This window comes from Schistocerca nitens, chromosome 9, assembly GCF_023898315.1.
Source record: "Schistocerca nitens isolate TAMUIC-IGC-003100 chromosome 9, iqSchNite1.1, whole genome shotgun sequence".
Lineage (NCBI taxonomy): Eukaryota > Metazoa > Arthropoda > Insecta > Orthoptera > Acrididae > Schistocerca > Schistocerca nitens.
This window is the reverse complement of record NC_064622.1, coordinates 232,479,722-232,501,180: the sequence shown is the minus strand read 5'-3', so window position 1 is coordinate 232,501,180 and position 21,459 is coordinate 232,479,722. Positions and strand designations below refer to the sequence as shown.

Sequence of the window (21,459 nt, the reverse complement as noted above, 5' to 3'; positions counted from 1 at the left end):
ATGTGGATATGGGGGTACATGTGGTCAGCACACCGCTCTTTCGGCCGTATGTCAGTTTACGAGGCCGCAGCCTCTGCTTCTCAATCAAGTACCTTTTAAGTTTGCTGCACCCCGCTTCCCAACAGCTCTCAGCAGACCGGATGGTCACCCATCCAAGAAACAGAAGAACAGTTTATGGGAAAACATACGATCGGTACCAAGAACGAGAGAGGAGAAAGAATAATTGAGTTCTGTAACAAATTTCAGGTGGTAATAGCGAATACTCTATTGAAGAATCACAAGCGGAGGCGGTATATTTAGTAAAGGTCGAGAGATATAGGGATATTTCAGTTAGAGTACACATTAGTCAGGCAGAGATTCCGAAATCAGATACTAGATTGTAAGGCGTACCCACGAGCACATATAGACTCGGGTCACTGTTGAGCATTGATGAAGAGCAGGCTGAATCGTAAGAGAATAGACTAATCAACGACCATAGAAGAAGGACTACGAGAGTGCTAAGGAATGTAGAGATAGGGTGCGACAGTGATAGCTCGGTAGACAGTTCAGTTGAAGAGGAGTGGACAACTCTAAAAGGGGCAACCGCAGAAGTTGGAAAGTAAACGTAGGTACAAAGGAGGTAGCTGCGAAGAAACCAAGCGTAACAGAATAAATTCTTCAGTTGATCGCTGAAAGAGGATAGTACAAAAATGTTCAGGGAAATTTAGGAATACAGAAATGCAGTTCACTTAGGAATGAAACAAATAGGAAGTGCAGGGAGGCTAAGGCGAATTGACTGCACGAAAAAATGTGAAGAAATCGAAAAAGTTATTATTTTCAGAAGGACTGACTGAAAGTGTAGAAAAGCCGAAACAGCGTTCAGTAAAATTAAAAGCAAGAGGGCAATGGGTATTTTCATGTTAAATGCATAGAAGAGAGCAGATAGATTGAAAGACTACATTGAAGGCCTCTATGATGGGGAAGACCTGATGATGATGTGACAGACGAAGAAACATGAGATTACAGGGAAGAAACATCGGAATTTAAGAGAACTTTGGACGAAGTAAGAACAAATGGCGCAGAAGGGATAGATAACGTTCCTTCATAATTTTTAAAATCGTCGGGTAACGGGTAAAAAAAACTACTATTCACGTTTCCATTTCGAACAAATGAGTCTGACCGTATACCATCTGACTTTGGGGAAAACGTCATCCACACAATTCCGAGGACTGCAAGAGTCGACAAATCCGAGAATTATCGCGCAATCAGCTTAACAGCTCATTTATCCAAGCTACTTCCAAGAGTAATACACGTAAGACTGGTCAAGGAAATTGAGAATGTGCAGATGACTATCAATTTAGCTTTAGAAATGGAAAAGGTACCAGCGAGGCAATTCTGGAGTTGCTTTTGATGATGCTAGAGAGACTAAAGAGAAATCAGGACACGTTCATAGTATTTGTCGACCTGGAAAAAGAGTTTCACAACGTAAAATTGTGGAAGGTGTTCGTAATTATGAGGAAAATTGGGGGTAAGCTGTAGGGAAAGGCGGATAATATACAATATGTACAAGAGCCAAGTGGGAAAAGTATGAAAAGAAGACCAAGAACGAAGTGTTTGGATTAAAAACGGTGTAAGGCAGGGATGTAGTCTCTCACCCATTCTGTTCAATTTATACACCGATGAAGTAATGATCAAAATAAAAGAAACGTTGAAGAGTAGAATTAAGGTTCGAAGTGAAAGGATACGAACGATAAGATTCGCTGATGACATTAGAGTCCTCAGCGAAACTGAAGAAGAATTACAGGCTATGCTGAATGGAATGAACAGTCTAATTATTTCAGAATATGGGTTGAAGGTAGACCAAAGAAAGACGCAAGTAATTAGAAGTAGCAGGAATAAGAACAAGTAGAAACATAACAACAGGATTGCTGATCACAAAGTAGATGAAAAAATGGCTCTGAGCACTGTGGGACTTAACATCTGAGGTCATCAGTCCCCTAGAACTTAGAACTACTTAAACCTAACTAACCTAAGGACATCACACACATCCATGCCCGAGGCAGGATTCGAACCTGAGACCGTAGCAGTCGCGCGGTTCCAGACTGAAGCGCCTAGAACCGCTCGGCCGCACCGGCCTGCAAAGTAGATGAACTTAAGGAATTTTGCTACCTAGGCAGCAAAATAATCCATGACGGACAGAGCAACGAGGAAACAAAAATAACTCTAGAACCGGCAAAAAGAGCACTCCTGACCAAGAGAGGTCTACTAGTATGGGACATAGGGCTTAATTTGAGGAAGAAATTTCTGAGAATGTAAATCTGGAAACGAAAAGAATCGAAGAATATCAGATTTTGAAAATTAGACCGACGGATAAGGTAAGGAATGATAAGGTTTTGCAAAGAATAGCTGAGTAAAGGAATATATGGAAAACACTGAGAAGAAGGAGGGACAGTAGGACGGAAAACTTCCATGGTACTAGACAAGGCTGTATATGGTAAAAACTGTCGAGGAAGACAGATATTGAAAAGAAAAGAGAAAAAAGGAGGCGTTAAAAAGAATTGAATTGGGGGGTGGGGGTACAAAGTTCAAGCAGCTCCACATAAACCATATGTCTTTAGTCACTCGAGGTGGTGTAAAGAGCGACGCACTGAACGGTAGATGATGGAAACGAATGATATGGAGTGATGAATAACGCTGTACCCTGTGGCAATCCGATGGAAGGGTTGGTGTTTGGAGAATGTCTGGAGAGCACTGCCTTGCATCAAGTGTGATAAAACAGTGAAATAGACGCGAGGTGGTGTTATGCTATTGTGGTTCTTTTCGTGGTTAGAGTGTTGTTCCCTTATTGCGCTTAAGGACTCTCTAAATATGTAAGGATATGAAGGCATTTTACGGTATTTTGTACTGCTTACAGTAGGGAAACAGTTCGGAGATGAGGACTGGTTGTACCAGCACAACTTTGCACCCTGTCGTAAAGAGGCATCTGTGAAACAACGTTTCGTATACAATATACCTGAAATAGAATGGCCTACTCAGACGCGCTCTCTGAATCCAATGTAACCTTTGGGATAAGTCAGAGTGCCGGCTTAGCTCCTGATCTCAGTGTCTAAAATCGTTACCTTCTCTAGTTTCGAATCTTGATGAAGATTTGGCTGCTGTTCCTTCACGGACATTTACACCCATTATTGAAAGTGTTCACAGCAGAGTTCAAGCCTTCATAAAGACGAAAGACGGAAAAAAACTCGTTATTATTTCCGCTAATAGGTATCCGGATACTTTGTATTAGATAGCGCTGCACATAATGTTGTGAACTAAGTACTCTAATTCCGCACATACAGCTTGCTGTTATTACATTGTCTATGTGGCCTCAATAGACAGAGTGTATATATCTTGCGCACGATTAGCACTCCAAAATCTCCTACGACTACCTTCTACACCAATAACGAGCGGAGCGATGATTGGACCCTCAACACTGCTACGACTACCGTGGAAGAATGGAGCACTGCTTTTCTCGCCCAGTGGTGGCAAACTGAAGTGTCCCCTTTGGCCATCAACTGAGGGCACAGGGAAAGGTCAGGTAGGTTTGTAGGTAAGCAAAGGTCGCTACTTCTACCATTACTCATACCTGTAATTCTCTTAATTGCAACATGTACTACGTTAACTGGCACGAGATATCCGCAGACAGACGTCTCACTGACACCTCACCAATGTTAGTGTCTGCATTGACCATTACACCACTAAATACTTCTCAAGCTAGAGCTATTGTGGGTCGCACAGTTTTGCTACAAGATTTATATCATGTTTTTTGTATTCCATTTATACCCGATCAAATTAGTAATTATGATCTTACTCAGAACTCTGACTACTCATTTTCTTTCTTCCTAAAGATCTCCCATTTTTAAATAATAATTTAATCGATACTAACACTCCTGTCACTGAGCTTATCTTTGTTTGACAGTGTAATTATCATGTTAGCATAGATTTGAATTATAGTCATCCCGTGTCGTCTCCAAAAGATTTGGGTTTTGAAGATCATAATCCCTTTAATTACTGCTCAATGGGTTTCCTCCATTGCATAGATACTCGTCCTGTCAAAACGTGATTTGATGCACTTTAAAATAAAACATCGTCTCACCACTGGGTCATAGACCATCACCCACAACTTCGCATCAGTACAAAAAAAAAAAAAAAAAGATAAAATAAAATAAAATCGCTATGCCACAGACTCCGTGGATTCCTCGCAATTGGCGACGTTAATTCCTCTCTTACACGACTCAATTCATGTTTCCTCAAAAACATCATCAAAAAAAATCATTGCACCACGCCTGCGTCATCATTAATAGGGTGCATTCACACTGAACATATCATGAAATGCTGTCAAGCCGTATGTTTCACCAACATATGTGTGGTTTCTGTTCTTTCGGAAGTATATGAAAAATCAGGCACCACACATAAAAAAGTAAGAGTACAGGCGTGGCTCTAGCAAACATGAGACACTGGTGTTACATCTCACAAAAGATAATTAACAGGGTAATCATCTATCATCTAGCTGTGAAATGAAACAATCACACAACTCCTTCTTTATTATAAAATTCTATGGTGACGTATGCACGCATACGAATTTATTACAGGCTCTATTCGATCTCAGGAAATGAATAAATCAGGAAAATTGACAACATTTTAAATTGGACAGTCCTAATCTATTACTTTAATTTCCCGGCAAAGACTTCTCAGTTAGGTAAATGGGATATAACCATAATCTACGATTTACTTACAGGAAGACAAATATGCAGTGGAAACACAGTGATTGCCCGGATCTGCCAGAGGAATGAAAAATTACCACATGGAAATAACAACATTGGCCGAGTCGTAAATGAACCTTCAGTCACTCGAGAAAAGCAAAAGATTCGCGCAACTTCTTCTACCCTAAAAACGTCCCTACAAATGCTGGGAAATTCTTATACCTGCCTAGTCCCACCAGCAACTTCTCACAATCTTCTGCACCCCAGTGGAAAAATTGCAAGCGTCGTGAACTGCTGCTACTGACTGTCAGAACTGCCGTTCTCTTTATCTGCAGACGCCTCTTTCCCATTTCCCCGGATCATGTTATTGTTCCGTGTCTGCAGCTGAAGTATTCTCTAGCAGCTCAGAGGTCTCTGTTACTGACTACCTTCTGCAAAGCTTTTTCAGATGGCGACCCGTCGATACGGCCCGAAGTTCTTTTGCAATGCGCTTTCGTCGAAAGCATTGGGTCTAAAAACTAAGATTGTGCGCGAGTACAGGTGTTCAGCACGCTACGTTGTTCGACTTCACGTTGCACAGGGAGCATTATGCGAGAAGCTGCGTAAAGCGGCACCCATTCTGGTCCGAGCAATGCGGTGGTTGCTACGTATGGCGGCCGGAGTGGCCGAGGGGTTCTAGGCGCTTCAGGCGCTGGTTCGAATCCTGCCTCGGGCATGGATGTGTGTGATGTCCTTAGGTTAGTTAGGTTTAAGTAGTTCTAAGTTCTAGGGGACTGTTGACCTCAGAAGTTAAGTCCCATAGTGCTCAGAGCCATTTGAACCATTTGGTTGCCACCTATACTTATCACCAGCTGGTGCTTCGTCTCATTCCGCTGTTTTTCTCCTCCGAAAGACAAGCTGAAACTCCCACGAGCGCCCGACTGGACACAAGTCTCTACCCTTGGTCCGTCTCCGTGCGACCGTTGCTAGTCATGGATCAAGCTAAAAACCAGTGAATACCCATGCAAAATTGCCTCTAGTAAAGGGTCTTTTTGAAGTGCAATATGGTAAATGTAGGAAAGCAATTGATCCGACGTCTGTCACAGATGTGGCCACAGCTCCGCAAGGAGGGGTCGAGCGGTGGGGTGCAAACTTGCAGTGCGCGGGGAATTGCCCGAACCTTCGTCATGCCTGCGAGCACGGGGGGTAAAATGCTACGAAACATCCTACATTGCTATCCATAGTACATCACCCATGTTCAGGACTTGCTTCCTGCTGATCTGCCAGCAAGACAAACATCCGCGCTGGAATTTCTTGCTCTCATGGAAGCGGACAATGAATGGTCATGGAACATTGTGTTGCGAGAAGAAGCCCATTTCCATATCTAAGGATATGTCAATGCGCAGAATTGCAGAATATGAGGAAGGAAAATTCAGCGCACACGTCAACCGGTACCACTTCATTCTGAAAACGGGACTATGTGGATGGTTGATGACATATTTTATCGCAGACCTCCATTATTTCAAGGAGGAGTTCTATGGTTCAAATGGTTCAAATGGCTCTGAGCACTATGGGACTCAACTGCTGTGGTCATTAGTCCCCTAGAACTTAGAACTACTTAAACCCAACTAACCTAAGGACATCAAACACATCCAAGCCCGAGGCAGGATTCGAACCTGCGACCGTAGCAGTCGCTCGGTTCCGGACTGCGCGCCTAGAACCGCGAGACCACCGCGGCCGGCGGAGTTCTATGGATCCTGTTACCTATACTGTCACTGGTAAACGCTTCGAGACACTTTTCCGCACGATCTTCACGACAAAGCTTCAACAGCGTGGAAATGAGAGTAGTATTATTTTTAAGCAAGATGGCGCTGCTGCGTACGCTGCACAGCCAGTGAAGCAGTTGCTGCAAAAGCGTTTCGGAGACGCTGTAACTATCAGCCGTCATTTCTTTATAGCCTGGTCGTCCAGATCACCCGGTCTACATCCGTGTGACTTTTGGCTGTGTGGTACTTTCAAGATGTTGCCATCAGTGCTCCAGTTAGGAACATACCTGAACTAAAGACTTGTTTTACGCAATGCATTCTGACGTGACCCCTGAGACACTACGATTTACTGTGAAATATGCTGTTTCTCTATTTCAACTTGAGGCAGGGAACGGTGAACAGCATACTGAACATATCTTGCGCCAGCCTCAATACAATTATAATCCAATATCATTTTGCTTTTTATGCAGTGCCTGGCCCCAGGTCAATAAGAAACCGAAGTGTAGTGGCGTAGCAAGACAGCCAAGCCACTCGTAGGTAGCCGAAAGGCACGCGTTAAGCTCACGCAGATTGGCGTGAGGTCTGGAACAAGGTAAAGTAATTATCCTATAAAGAAAAGAACGTAGTTCTTGGAATACTTAACTTTAATCCACAATTGTAGAACATCGCCCTTTTTTAGACATTATTACACTGAATATAAACTGGTAATGGCGCCTTGCTAGGTCGTAGCAAATGACGTAGCTGAAGGCTAAGCTAACTATCGTCTCGGCAAATGAGAGCGTATTGGTCAGTGTAGCTTCGCTAGCAAAGTCGGCTGTACAACTGGGGCGAGTGCTAGTAAGTCTCTCTAGACATGCCGTGTGGTGGCGCTCGGTCTGCAATCACTGACAGTGGCGATACGCGGGTCCCACGTATACTAATGGACCGCGGCCGATTTAAAGGCTACCACCTAGCAAGTGTGGTGTCTGGCGGTGACACCACACGAAGTCTCTCTGCCTTTTATGCAGTTTTTAGTCTCAGGACAATTAAAACCCGATTCATCCATCTGGTGTGGTACGATCTTGCTGTGGTAGAATGGGCTTACCAAACTAACAGTGCCACAACTGTTGATTTCCGAACTTGTGCAGTTATGTACATTGAACAATACAAATAGTGTAATGTGCAATTCAAAATATTGCTGTCATATTGCGATTCGTCTGTCATTTGTAGCCGACCCCATTTACGTTAAGAACCTTACAGCGTCATCTAGTGGTAAAATTTTGGTAAGTTTTGTTCATGACGTCTCTCTTGCGTCCATAACATTCTCTTCAAAGTTACACCGAGCAGAGGTTCTCTTTCCACAGCGTTTTGAAACTGGAATTTTAACCACGGACACCGTGTTTATTAATTGTTGGGAATAGAACGCAGATTATAATGACTTTAAATAAATTATGAACGACACTTGAGACGCGTCAGTGCAGCAATGGACTGACGTTTGTCACTTGACGTTTGAGCACCTTCTTGCAGCGAGTCCTTTTTTGCTGCTTCTGTTCGACTCTGACGTCTAGGTGAATATATGTCTGACCTGCAGTACAAAATTCGATTGTTATTTGGCACAGCACTCAACAATTACGGCATGCATCTTTCAAAAAGCATTTTCATACCTAATTCTCCTCGAATAATGTACTTCAATTTACTTTCGAAATTCGTAGGTCGACAGGTATTTTACAGTATATATCTGAAGTCGTAGTTAGGCTGGAAATATTTCGGATTTATCTGTTATTCTAAAATAACAACTTGTGCTTTTGACGCCTGGTGCACATTTACTACCAATATTGTCTATTCAAATTTTTGGCAAACTCTTTTCTAACGTTACAAAAAAATGTTCAAATGTGTGTGAAATCTTATGGGACTTAATTGCTAAGGTCATTAGTCCCTAAGCTTACACACTACTTAACCTAAATTATCCTAAGGACAAACACACACACCCATGCCCGAGACAGGACTCGAACCTCCGCCGATACCAGCCGCACAGTCCATGACTGCAGCGCCTAAGACCGCTCAGCTAATCCCGCGCGGCTAACGTAACGATAGAGAGTTGCTTTTCTATCTGGAAGAGCTAAATTCTCAGAGGAACGTTTTGTTACAGACAATAATTTCTTAACAAAAACCCCAACAGGATAGTCGCGCTGGTCTACCATGTTATGAGTTGCTCGTGGGTCAGTTCCCGGAGCAGTCTTTCAGAAGATTCACTAACACGTTATTTTAAACTAAAGTATCCTTCTTCGAGGCGTTTCCACAAGTTTGGTAGGTGTCCCACCGGTCAGATATTACTTCTCAAGGAAATAAGCATTTAACAAGCAGCTATTAAACAAGGAGCCTGGTGACCTAACGATGTATTCTTTGGTCCTCGGTTGGTGAATGTATGGGCACTCTAAACGATTAATGACTGACCGTCTTGGGCTCCTTTGGATCTCTTAGAAGCAACTAATGGTCTTCTCCAGCTTCAAAACCTTTCACGTTTTCCCGAATTGTGGAAGTTTCCCGTTCCACGTCTTAGTGTTTGCTAATGGATGAATATTATGTGCCTTCAGTACATTGGTTTGAGACTCTCCGAATTACTAAACCATCATAAACTAAATTTTGTTCTCTCTCTTATTTTTGTGGGGTTATTTTAACTTGTGTGTTCCTGTAAAAGCTGCTAGTTCTCTTGTGATATCAGATAATGTTGCACATATTGCCGGTACACCTTTATAAGAACCTGAGATCATCTAATTTTTCCATCATAGTCATTACCCAGGATTTTTTTTCTTCGAAGAACTGTTACGTTTCTCCATGTTCCTCCATTTATATTCGAATCTTTTGGCTTTTAATTTTAAGAGAATAGTTCCACATCCATGACTCTTTTGTTGTCTTCCAGTTCAGTCTGTCGATCATTTCACTGGAGCTCTAGCTTTTACGCCACCGTAGAAATACTTCTGTCGAATCCTATTCACTTAGTGTCAAAAGAGGAAAGGCCGCTGGACCTGATGGTATACGAGTTCGATTTTACACAGAGTACGCGAAGCAACTAGACCCCCTTCTTGCAGCGGTGTTCTGTAGGTCTCTAGAAGAGTGTAGCGGTCCAAAGGATTGGAAAAGGGCACAGGTCATCCCCGTTTTCAAGAAGGGACGTCGAATAGATGTGCAGAACTATAGACCAATATCTCTAACGTCGATCACTTGTAGAATTTTGAAACACGTATTATGTTCGAGTATAACGACTTCTCTGGAAACTAGAAATCTACTCTGTGGGAATCACCATGGGTTTCCAAAAAGAAGATCGTGTGAAACCCAGTTCGCGCTATTCGTCCACGAGACTCAGAGGGCAATAGACACGGGTTCCCAGGTAGATGCCGTGTTTCTTGACTTCCGCAAGGCGTCCGATACAGTTCTCCACAGTCGTTTAATGAACAAAGTAAGAGCATATGGACTATCAGACCAATTGTGTGATTGGATTGGAGAGTTCCTAGATAACAGAACGCAGCATGTCATTCGCAATGGAGAGAAGTCTTCCGAAGTAAGAGTGATTTCGCGTGTGCCACTGGGGAGTGTCGTAGGACCGTTGCTATTCACAATATACATAAATGACCTTGTGGATAACTTCGGTAGTTCACTGAAGCTTTTTGCAGATTATGCTGTAGTATATCGAGAGGTTGTAAGAATGAAAAATTGTACTGAAATGCAGGAGGATCTGCAACGAATTGACGCATGGTGCGGGGAATGGAAATTGAATCTCAATGTAGACAAGTGTAATAGAAAGAAATATAGGTCAGCAACTGGAAGCAGTTAATTCCATAAATTACCTGGGAGTAGGCATTACGAGTGATTTAAAATGGAAAGATCATATAAAGTTGATCTTCGGTAAAGCAGATGCCAGACTGAGAATCTTTGGAAGAATCCTAAGGAAATGCAATCCGAAAACAAAGGAAGTAAGTTACAGTACACTTGTTCGCCCACTGCTTGAATACTGCTCACCACTGTGGGATCCGTACCAGATAGGGTTGATAGAAGAGATAGAGAAGATCCAATGGAGAGCAGCGCGCTTCGTTACAGGATCATTTAGTAATGGCGAAAGCGTTACGGAGATGACAGATAAACTCCAGTGGAAGACTCTGCAGGAGAGACGCTCAGTAGCTCGGTATGGGCTTTTGTTGAAGTGTCGAGAACATACCTTCACCGAGGAGTCAAGCAGTATATTTCTGCCTCCGACGTATATCTCGCGAAGAGACCATGAGGATAAAATCAGAGAGATTAGAGCCCACACTAGGGCATACCGACAATCCTTCTTTCCACGAACGATACGAGACTGGAATAGAAGGGAGAACCGATAGAGGTACTGAAAGTACCCTCCGCCACACACCGTCAGGTGGTTTGCGGAGTATGGATGTAGATGTAGATGTAGATGTGTGTTCAGTGTTTGTAGCGACGTCATCCAACTTCCAATTTTTCTACCACTGGATCGTGAATTCCAGTCTTCATTGCTTACCGAATTTTGTCTGTCCCCAACATGTCATATGATAGATTATGAGATCTGGCAATGAGGGCTGATCAGTAGGGTCACAACTCTGGAAAACCTATTTTTAACCATTAGTGGTGGTACTTCCTTCGTTTGCGTTCAGACCCCCACAAGTAAATACTTTGTAACCTCCATTATTTCGCCTTAGTGGTAGAGGAATGGATGTTTCAACGCTGACATTGCTGTGATATCTGTTGATTCCCGCAACTGCATATTAGTGACGTTTTTACTCCACGTTAAAAGTTTCATTTGAGACGTTCTGAGGTACCTTCGTTGCATTTTACCCTTCCAGTACTTCTATATCGAACTATATCAGTTTTCTGCTTCTTATGTTCCAGCGTGAAAAAACTTACGTTTGAGACACCAGAAAGATGTCAAGGTTGTTTTCAGTTATGATGTCATGCTAGTTTCATTTAACGTAATTCGTTACCACTCAAATACTCCACCTCTGCTGTTCGGTCATGTTATGAGTTACCACAGCGTACAAATTATGCATGCTAGAATGCACGCTAGAACCAGTTGCTAGTTGGCATCGTAACAATAACTCTAGATCCTGTAACGACCAAGTACATCTACGTACGCCGTTCAGCGTAGCCTATTACACACACTCAAGTTATGACAACGGATATTCATAGTTTAAAGTGTATTATATTTTTACATTTTCACACACACGTTCCAGGTTAAGGTCTTCACAGCAGTTACGTTTTTTCCACATTTATTATATATTTTTCATTTTTCACGCACGCACGCACACACACACACACACACAGACACACACACACACACACACACACACACACACACACACACAATAAAATCACTTACAAAATGTTCTTAATGCTTTTCCTCTGTTAAGGCAGTAGAGACATCAACTTACGGTGTTTACATTAGGTACAGTTCTCATCAACTATATTTTTCATACGTATACTAAAATCGAAATTAATATTTTGACATTTTCCTACATGTTAGAAATGGAGGTTGTGATGCGCTTGGATACCTAGTTTAGGCTGATTCAGGGTCATGCAACCACCCACCTCGAACTACCTCTCAACATCACCATCTAAAAGATGTATGTAGTTCATAATAACTAGGAGAGGTTTTAAAGGTTTTTTGTACGGTAACAAGTAATAAAACAAATTTATGTTCACAAAATCTTTGTTAATTTTTGATCATCAATATACCCAAGAAACAATTTTATATTTTTTAGTGTGGTTTTAGGAACATCCATCTTAACTTATAATGTAAATCTATATTTAAGTCACCTGATTGTTTGTCCAACCACTAACTTCATAAATACAAAGAAAATACGTTACTGAATTCTAATACATATCTAATTTTTCTCCTACGTACTACCCCTTTTATCCCCTTAACAATCATCACCGTTGTTTCTAGTAATTCTTCTAGTTGAGAACTTTAAAGGATTTTAATGTTGCCTTTCACTTCCTGCTTTGAACGGTTGGTAAAACATTCCACACCTTCCTGGACGAAAATAGTGCACTCTTCACTGCCACGTTCTTGCAGAACTCCCATCTAAAATTTCCAGTTTAGTATGATTGTAAGTGATTGCTTGTTAAATTTAGTTTTTCTGATGGTTTTAAGCTCTACAAACAGATTTTCTGTTGCTGGATGCATAATGCTCAGGCCATCATATTTATGTACAATGCAGTTATAGTTTCTGAGCAGATCCGATTGGGAATGGATGTTTATAAACAGATTTTTCATATGTCTTTTAATACAGTAAACATCATCGGATCAATCCTTTTCTGTGTCTACCGGCGCCTCAAGATGCTGGAACATTCCTTTGATTTCGCAGCATATGTTGTTGCCTTGTATTAGTCGTATGCTGATTTCTGCAATTGACTGTGTTTAAAGTAGTATGTACACATTGCTTCCACATCTGCGATGCTTTTTTTCCAGCAGTAGTTTATGTTCTTCCATCACAACAATTTTTTCCGCCAAATAATCCAGTTTTTGTTTTTTTAATACAATCCCTTCTGTTTCCAGCGTTCTTTTGGGTACATGTAATACATTAACCGTACTTAAAGGCATAATTACTTTAAATGAGCATGATTCAGTTCTATTTGATACTTTGGCTCTTTTTATTAAACAAGAGTGGAATAATGTTATTTGTGGGAATCAGTCCCAATTTGGAAATGTCTTTATTTCACAGTATTGTGGACACCTCTGTCCTTGATTTAGAAAAATTAATTTCCTAAACTTCCATTTAACACTTATGTATAGTACGTACATTCTCCTTGTTGGAGTCTGAGTTGACAGTTTCAAATAGTTTTCAGGTGTATAATTAAAAGTTATGTCCTTTTTCTGTACTGTCTAGAATGTTAATTTTTACACCAGTCGACTTTTGCATATTCTTACTGCTACAGCAGAACACTGTTAAACATAACACAGTAACTGATCTGTTAGCTATCCAGTAATGTATACCACAGAGAAGCATTTGGTGCAGAGTGTATTGGAGCACATTTTAAGTACTATTCGTTGGTTTTTAATATATTTAAACAGCCTTCCACTGGTTCGAACGCAGCAACATCCTTCCTATAGCTCTACATCGTAGCTTCCAGTCTGAGAATACTATGTTCTTTTGCCAAGGATAATGTAAATTTATTTTGTAGACAGATACGAGGACACTTTATAAAATCGATAAGATGTTGGTCAATATCCTGTGCTTGTAATTTGACACACATATCATTACAATTGGAGTTCAGTCATTTTAAACAGCCTAATCCAACTGTCCTATTGTTGCTCTCCATGACATTGCTTATTCGTCAGAAGTGTCCTTGCACTCAAAGGAGGTGGTTTAATGTTAAGTGACCCCACATCTCTATTTTGCGAAAAATTACAGAAAAATCTTGTGCTATATCTAGTCGTCTACACAAAGCTGCTGGAATATCCGAGGCAGCTGATGCATTAGGACAGTCATTTTGATGTCATCCAATTCTACTTTATATGGTATAGCCATAGAATTTTTATATTTCCTGAAAATGGTTCCAGCACTTTGTAGCTGACATATTACCATCCAAGTGTAAGAGATATGACAGTTTTGCCTTCACGCCATCTCTTGCAGAGTTGACCATGGATAATTTACCACATAGATAATTGTTAATGTAGCACACAGTTCCGTCTTTAATATTACAGACCGTCCCTTCTCCAAATTAATGTTCTTGGCAGTCCACTTGATCACCGATTTTAACCACCATAATATTGTTCTGTTATAGGTTTAAGCACCTTAAAATTCTTCTTGTGAAAGAGTATGCAATTTTCGGAGGATTTATGTTCCCAATGTCAGTAACAAGACTGTCCAGGTTCTCTCATAATAACGACAAATCAAAGCCTTCTTCAGTTAGCCTCGTGTTCTTCCCTAATAGCTGAGTGGTGCTTAGCACCTTGGAGCAAGGCATGTTGACTGACTCTTCTACCACACAATACTGATGAGTTTTGCTTATCAAAGCTTGTTGTAGATGATAAAGCCCCAATATGGAGACACTATCATGAAATCATGCCTCCACTTTTAGTTGAGACGTTGATTATGTCTAGATCTAGGTGCCGTATACCATCGAGGCCATTATTTATTATCTACATAAAAAGCAGTATTTAACATTTGTAGAGGTAGCAAACAGGGGTTTCTATGCTTTAAACAGTCGTCTTTCAAAGTCAGCCGAATGTAACAGTGACCCTATGCCTGCCATACGAAACATTTGTTACCTTATACTCATATCAGTAGCTTACGTTATCGCACAGTAGAAATTACATAATACGTCACCCTCCACACATCATCAACTACAGATCAATTGTAAATAATTGCCCCATACATCGCTGTGTTATAGTAAAATCGTAACAAATTATGACAGTTAATTTACAGGGTGACTCCCATTACTCATACTGTGGGTCAATGAAGGTCAGTTCATTGGGTGGAGCAAACACAGTCAATTTATCGTTGTACAGTCATGGTCAGCTGACAGGGAGACGGCTACTCCTCACAGATTCTACTGCTTGGGACAAAGAAATTTAGTCGACAGGGTTGCGCCCATTACCCCAATCTCGGTGACTAGCATTAGGCCTCGAATTTATGGTGACAGTATACGAGTATGTTGCAGAACTCTGCGGTAGGTGCAGGCTACTCTGCCTCAATAAAATAAGATTGTAACCAGTTACTCAACGTATCCACCTGAGACCTTGCTGACTGACTAAGTGCACGTAAAAATCTCAGTACACAGTGTAACATTATGTGATTGCCTCATCCTTTTAAATCATTCACTAATCGAGCAGTCGCTCGGCAACAGCTACAGTTAGCAAATAATGTTGCGAGAATGTAAAAGGTGAACGACCTGTGACGTAACTTGTTTATTGTCGAAGCGCCGTCAGAGATGCAGTGAGTTATTGACTTTGAAAACCGCGCCGCGAAAAACGGACAAAAGAAGAACACTTTTACACATTTTGTTTGATGTACGAGATATTGTCGATGAACAGTTACTCATTCTTCTCTTGTCTCTTGGAACTTGTGTCGGACGCGCATGTCTTGCCGCCGTATTCTTCTTCTTCTTCTTCTTCGCGGATGGATCACTTAGGACCACGCGTAATCAACATTTGTTGGCCTTCCTTTTCACCCAGTATTCCTTCATAAACAACGAATGGGCTAGCTTTCGTTGCGTAGACCATGTATGTCGGTTAGTTTTTCTCTCTTCTTCCTCAAAAGCCAGTGTGTTTGTGATTTTTCTGATTTCATTTCTATCATGTAGATTTGGAGACCCTAATTCTCTCAGGTCTTTTTCCGTCTGTTTGTACCAGTTCGGTCTTGTAGTTTTGTTCTTAAAAATGTATGGATTTTGTGCGTTAACCTGTTTGAGTCCATTATTTCTAAGTGCCCCATGAATTGGATTCTTCTCATGCGCATTGTGTCTGTTATTTTGGAGATATTTTTATATATTTCTGCATTGGGTTTTGGATAATGTACCCCATCTTTAGTTTTTGGTCCTAGAATTTTCCTCATTATCTTACGTTCTTTCACTTCTAATTCCTCTTTTAGTGTTCTGTGTTGAAGGTTTAGTGTGTCAGATGCGTAGGGAGCTTCGGGTCTAATTACTGTTGTATAGTGTCGTATTTTGCAGTTCCACGAGACTCTTTTTGTTGTAAATGTTTTTTGTTAACTGAAACGCCGTTAAAAATAATATTATTTTAGTGTAAAGTAAAAGTGCAATACGAAAAGTACAATACTGCATAGCAGTAAATTTATTGTGCAACGTGTATGTGAAAACGTCAAAGGAATAGTTTTTATTACGAGAAGAGAAGTGCCAGTCAAAACGGCATCCATGTTAAATCTTTCATTGCAGTGTAAGTTCATCTATTAATTGCCATAAATTCAGATTTAAATGGAATTGGTGTATGGACTATTTATTTAATATAGAATCTATGTCTCACTCCTTCATGAAGTTATTTAATTTTCTTTATGTTTCTGCCAAATAGAGAGTTCACAGTCACGAATTCTTTCGTCGAAATCGGACGGAAGTTGTATGCGGCGAAATATTTTCTCCGCGCCATATTCTACTGGTAAATGCATGATAAACTACGGTCCCTTAGGAAATTCATATTGAGCTATCCAAAAATAATTATATTTTGAATAGGCATTTACTCTCCTCTGCAATGCAACTTCCGACTGATCAGACGATCCAACAAGAAACAGCCGCAAACGGTCGGCGTTCGCAAATATATTTCCACCGCTGATTATTGCTATATGTTACAGCACAAAAGTAAACATATTGTTATAATTAGCGACTACGAACGGGGACATTTATAACTGTATGTTTATGTATACACATTACGTAAACATATCGTTATAACAGTCCCCTTTTACGTGACTAACCCATAGTTGGCGAGTTGAGATATATATGTACGCGTGTCAACCCAGCCTCCCTCGCATTACACACATGAGGCAAGGAAGGAGTGGACCACATACATCCAAACATGATATCTCTGTCATGCAATTCGCAACGTCTCCACAGTGACCAAATTACACGCCGACTCGATAAAACCGGCTGACACATACACACCAGTTCCCTGCCATGAATTACGTCAGCAAAGAAGGGGCACATGACTGCGAGGCAGCCGCTGTATACCACCTACAGCGCTCCAGAGTGGCTAGCGTCTTCTTTTCAAGCTTTGACCAATATTTGGTCCGGTGAGCTTATACTCATATACAGCGTGACAACCACTCTACCAATAATCGAGGACGATCAGGAATACGAACAAGATAGTAGAGAGTGTGTAGATGTAATGGAGACACACATTTCTATTACGGCACATCAGATTTACTGGCTGTGACTGTGCAATATTTCAGTAACAAGGAAAGACACACTGAGTGTATGTGTTCCTTCCAATTTAAGTTGTTCATAACTGTAATTCCCAGGAATTTAGTTCATTTTTCGGCCTTTAGATTAGTCTGATTTGTCGTGTAACAGAAGTTTAACGGATTCCTTTTAGCACTCATGCGGACTACCTCTCACTTTTCATTACTTAGAGTCAATTGCCAATTTTCGCACCCTACACATGTCTTTTTTAGATCGTTTTTCAATTTGTTTTCATCTTCCGATGACTTTACTAGACGCTAAATGACAGCGTCATCTGCAAGCAGCCTAAAGGCCTGGCCAGACAGAATCCGGCCTGCCGCTGAGACGGACGGCGCAGCGGGAGGCCGAGCCAGTCAGCGGCCAGGGACGCCACACAGGCGGCCGCAGCGACTCTTGATGCGTCAGCTGTTAACACTATGGAAAGGGCCGAACCCCATTATTAAGCTTGCGTGCGTAGCGCAATTGTCTTGGCGTTAGACGATTTGGAAGCTTCACGCGGGACACGTTATCTTTGTGCGAGTTATTATTATTATTTTTTTTTTAAGTGCAGAAATGAGTAGCTCGCACTAGCCATACGAAATTGCACCAAGAAGAGATGTTGGGTGCACGACATTAATAGCAAGAGAGAAAGCTTAGGAGAAAACTATCATCTGTGTATTGATCTAGAGTCTGACGAAGATAGGTTCTTCAAATATTTTCGTATGCCGCGAGAATGTTTCGAGGAACTGCATCGCCTGATAAAAAAGGTAGCACCGAGGAGTGCACAACGAACTGGAGAAAGCCAGTTGATACAGGGCACAGACTAGCCATTTGTTTGCGGTAAGTTTTACCATTTTTTGCCTTTTTGTGCTTCAAACAGAAGTCTTATAATTTATTCCATTTCAGTTTTGCTGTATCATATGAAAGATTCGGCGGAAGAAAATGCTATCCCACAACGTAGTTACGAGTGGAGTGATAAATTTATCTGCAGTGTTTACGAATACAGCAAACGATAGTTACATCTAGTTCCGTATGTCCCGCTATAGATTGTTTTGTTTCATTGTATTCATAACATTGTCATTGAATTTAAACAAACATATCTTTGATCGTTAACTCATCTATTCGTTCTATCGGCATAAGATACTTCACTACAGGCAACAGTCACCAGACCATAGCTTTTTCTTTTCGGTTAGGACGTTCAACAGTCTCAGAAGTTGTGAAACAAGTGTGCCAGGCAATATGGACTGTTCTACAACCTAAGTATGTACCCACTCCTACAACAGAGATGTGGAAGAAATCTGAAAAGGATTTCTAGACCTTTGGGGGTTTCTGAACTGCCTTGGAAGCATAGACGGAAGGCATATTAGGTTAAAATGCCCGAAGAATAGTGGATCCCAGTTCTTCTGTTACAAACAATTCTTTTCGCTGGTTCTCCTGGCGATCGTTGATCCATACTACGAGTTTAGAGTAGTTGATATTGGAAATTATGGACGTCACAGTGACAACACTATTTCTGAGAATTCAGCTTTCTATCAAGAGTATATCGAGGGCAAAATTATTCTACCTCCAAATCAGGATCGCGTGTATCGTTCAAAAAGTTGTATTGCCTCACCTCCGCTATAAGTCTTTCTGTGTCCATGATGCATGCCCAACGAGCCGCAAGACAAAAACCGCCTCACGCCGCTGCTTCCAGTGTGACCACAGAGCGGATGAGTGCGCCAACGGAGGCAAGCAGCCGCTCCGGCTTGCGGCGAATCTGTAATCTGTGACAACCCGGCGGCGGCCGGTGCGGCAGGCCGCGTGCCGGTGCGTTAGAGCCGCACTCTGTGTGACCGCCGCGGTTCAAGGCCACAGGCCGGACGGCCAGGTCGCATTCTGTCTGGCCAGGCCTTAAGGCGGCTGCTCAGATTGTCTCCCAATTCGTTTATATGATAAGGAACAGCACATGGCCTATAAAACTACCTTGCTCAGTAACAAGGAAAGACACACTGACGTTGACTTTCGTTGTCATTTCTTTGTTTTCGGATTTTGGCAGGGTATAACGTTCACAGGGTGCCTGCAGTTTCCTTAGGTCCTATTCTGTGGAACCCATTTAGCTACAGTCTGAGAACATCACACCAGAAAAAAGTAATGAACCAATAATCACTCGAAAAATGGAAGAGGTACAGAACCGAGATGTAGCATTAAGACAGTAAGATTGCTGAGCGTTCAGTGGTGCCATACCTTGTATAACAAGAAACATTAATATTAGACAAAGCGCGGTAAGATTAATGCCATTAAGTGAAGTGGAAAATCGACAGCTAGCGCATTAGCCGTCTCTCCTTTGCATGTGGCCGGCCGAAGTGGCCGTGCGGTTAAAGGCGCTGCAGTCTGGAACCGCAAGACCGCTACGGTCGCAGGTTCGAATCCTGCCTCGGGCATGGATGTTTGTGATGTCCTTAGGTTAGTTAGGTTTAACTAGTTCTAAGTTCTAGGGGACTAATGACCTCAGCAGTTGAGTCCCATAGTGCTCAGAGCCATTTTTGAACTTTGCATGTGGCTCATCACTCGTCCGAAATTCAAACACGTCACAACTTTCAGTCTCTCCAACTACCTGTTCTGGCTTTGTTTACTGTATTCTCTTGCTACCCCTCCACCTCTTCCTCTCTCTATAACGTCTCTCTCTGTCTCTCTCTCTCTCTCTCTCTCTCTCTCTCTCACACACACACACACACACACACACACACACACATTCACACACACAAATTTTTCATTATTTCGTTGGATCAGTGGAAAGGTGGCCCCACCTAGACTGCTTCGACATGTATTTTAATCTGTTCCAGGCTCCAGTGCCAGAAACGTCGTCCGTGGGAAGAAGCACCGCGCCTCCCGATCAAAGGGACATCTGGCGCCGGCCAGCCGACAAAACGATTATGACCTCAGCACATTCTGCGCGTCTTGTTACGGTTCGAAGACAACTGGAACATTAGTAAGCAGTTTCCCATCCGATACAAGACAGTTTACAGTAAATAATTTGAATAACACTACCAAGGTGTCTTTCTATGAAGTATCTTCTAAGAAATAATCGTTTGGTTATGCGTAAATCGGACCTTACCACGATAGGTTACCACTGGAAATTAATTATTTACGACATTAGTACTGAGACACGTTTACGAAAAATACTTTCTGTCTTAACATCTTCTTATAGTATTAACATCGCTTTCATTAACAAGTGTAGTGCGAGGTAGGTAACTTCTGAGCGTACAATATGAACAGTAGTCAGACGGACAGAAAGGTGGAAAACAAGGCGAACCTATAGCAATTCCCCTTTTACAGACTGAGCCACGGAATAATAACAACCACTGACCTATAGGACTGGCACAGTTTTCCGCTTACATAGACACGATTTGAGCAACTGAAACCAATCAGAGACGGTTGAAATAACGTGTGCGCGGAAGGCGAGCTGTGCAGCTGACAGCGTCACGGGGCACTAGGGGCCTACGCCTCGCGTGAGACTGCCGGTCCCGCATCCATACAAGCGCCTAGCATTCGTCTTTGCTCTCTTTTGTTACTCAGAGCCCGTCCGCACGGCCTACTAAATGTGTACCCTTGATCTCTGTTAAAATTATCGTTATTTATTCTACTCGCGGCTACCTCTTTTATAACAGAGTTCGAGCACGTTGACGCACGAGTCAAGACTCTCGGCTTTTCAGATTGTATTACGTGTCTATTTTCCAGTCTATGCTCTGCTATGGCCGACTTGTCAAAGTCCCTTTGTTTAATATGTCGCTTGTGCTCAGTACAAAACCTCTACAGCTCTGCGAACTGTTTGACCAACACAGATGCTGCCGCATCCACAAGGGACATTATACACACCGGGCACACTAAAATCTATGTCGTTTTCAACACGGCGCAGCATATCTCATATCTCAGCGGTGGGTCATTCCAAGTCTCTGCAGCACACGTCCTAACTCGCTACTCGTCACCATACAGTATGGTAGGACAGCAGGCGGTTGGCCTCTTCGGCCGATCTACAAGGCATCCTTCGTCGATGGCACCTATAAGCGTTGGCAGTGTCACCCTTGCTGTTACCATTCTCTCCGAACACACGTCACAAAGGCTGCAATTAAGACTGTAGG

The 21,459-nt window shown here is 42.0% G+C and overlaps 1 protein-coding gene across 1 annotated transcript in view; it reads left to right on the top strand.

Annotated features, from left to right (window-relative positions):
- Positions 1-21,459, top strand: part of LOC126204150 (uncharacterized) — a 71,144-nt gene that overhangs the window by 29,073 nt on the left and 20,612 nt on the right. The window contains exon 4 of the mRNA XM_049938559.1: positions 20,164-20,309. Within this exon, the coding sequence (XP_049794516.1) occupies positions 20,164-20,309 (146 nt within the window). The remainder of the gene's footprint in view (positions 1-20,163; positions 20,310-21,459) is intronic.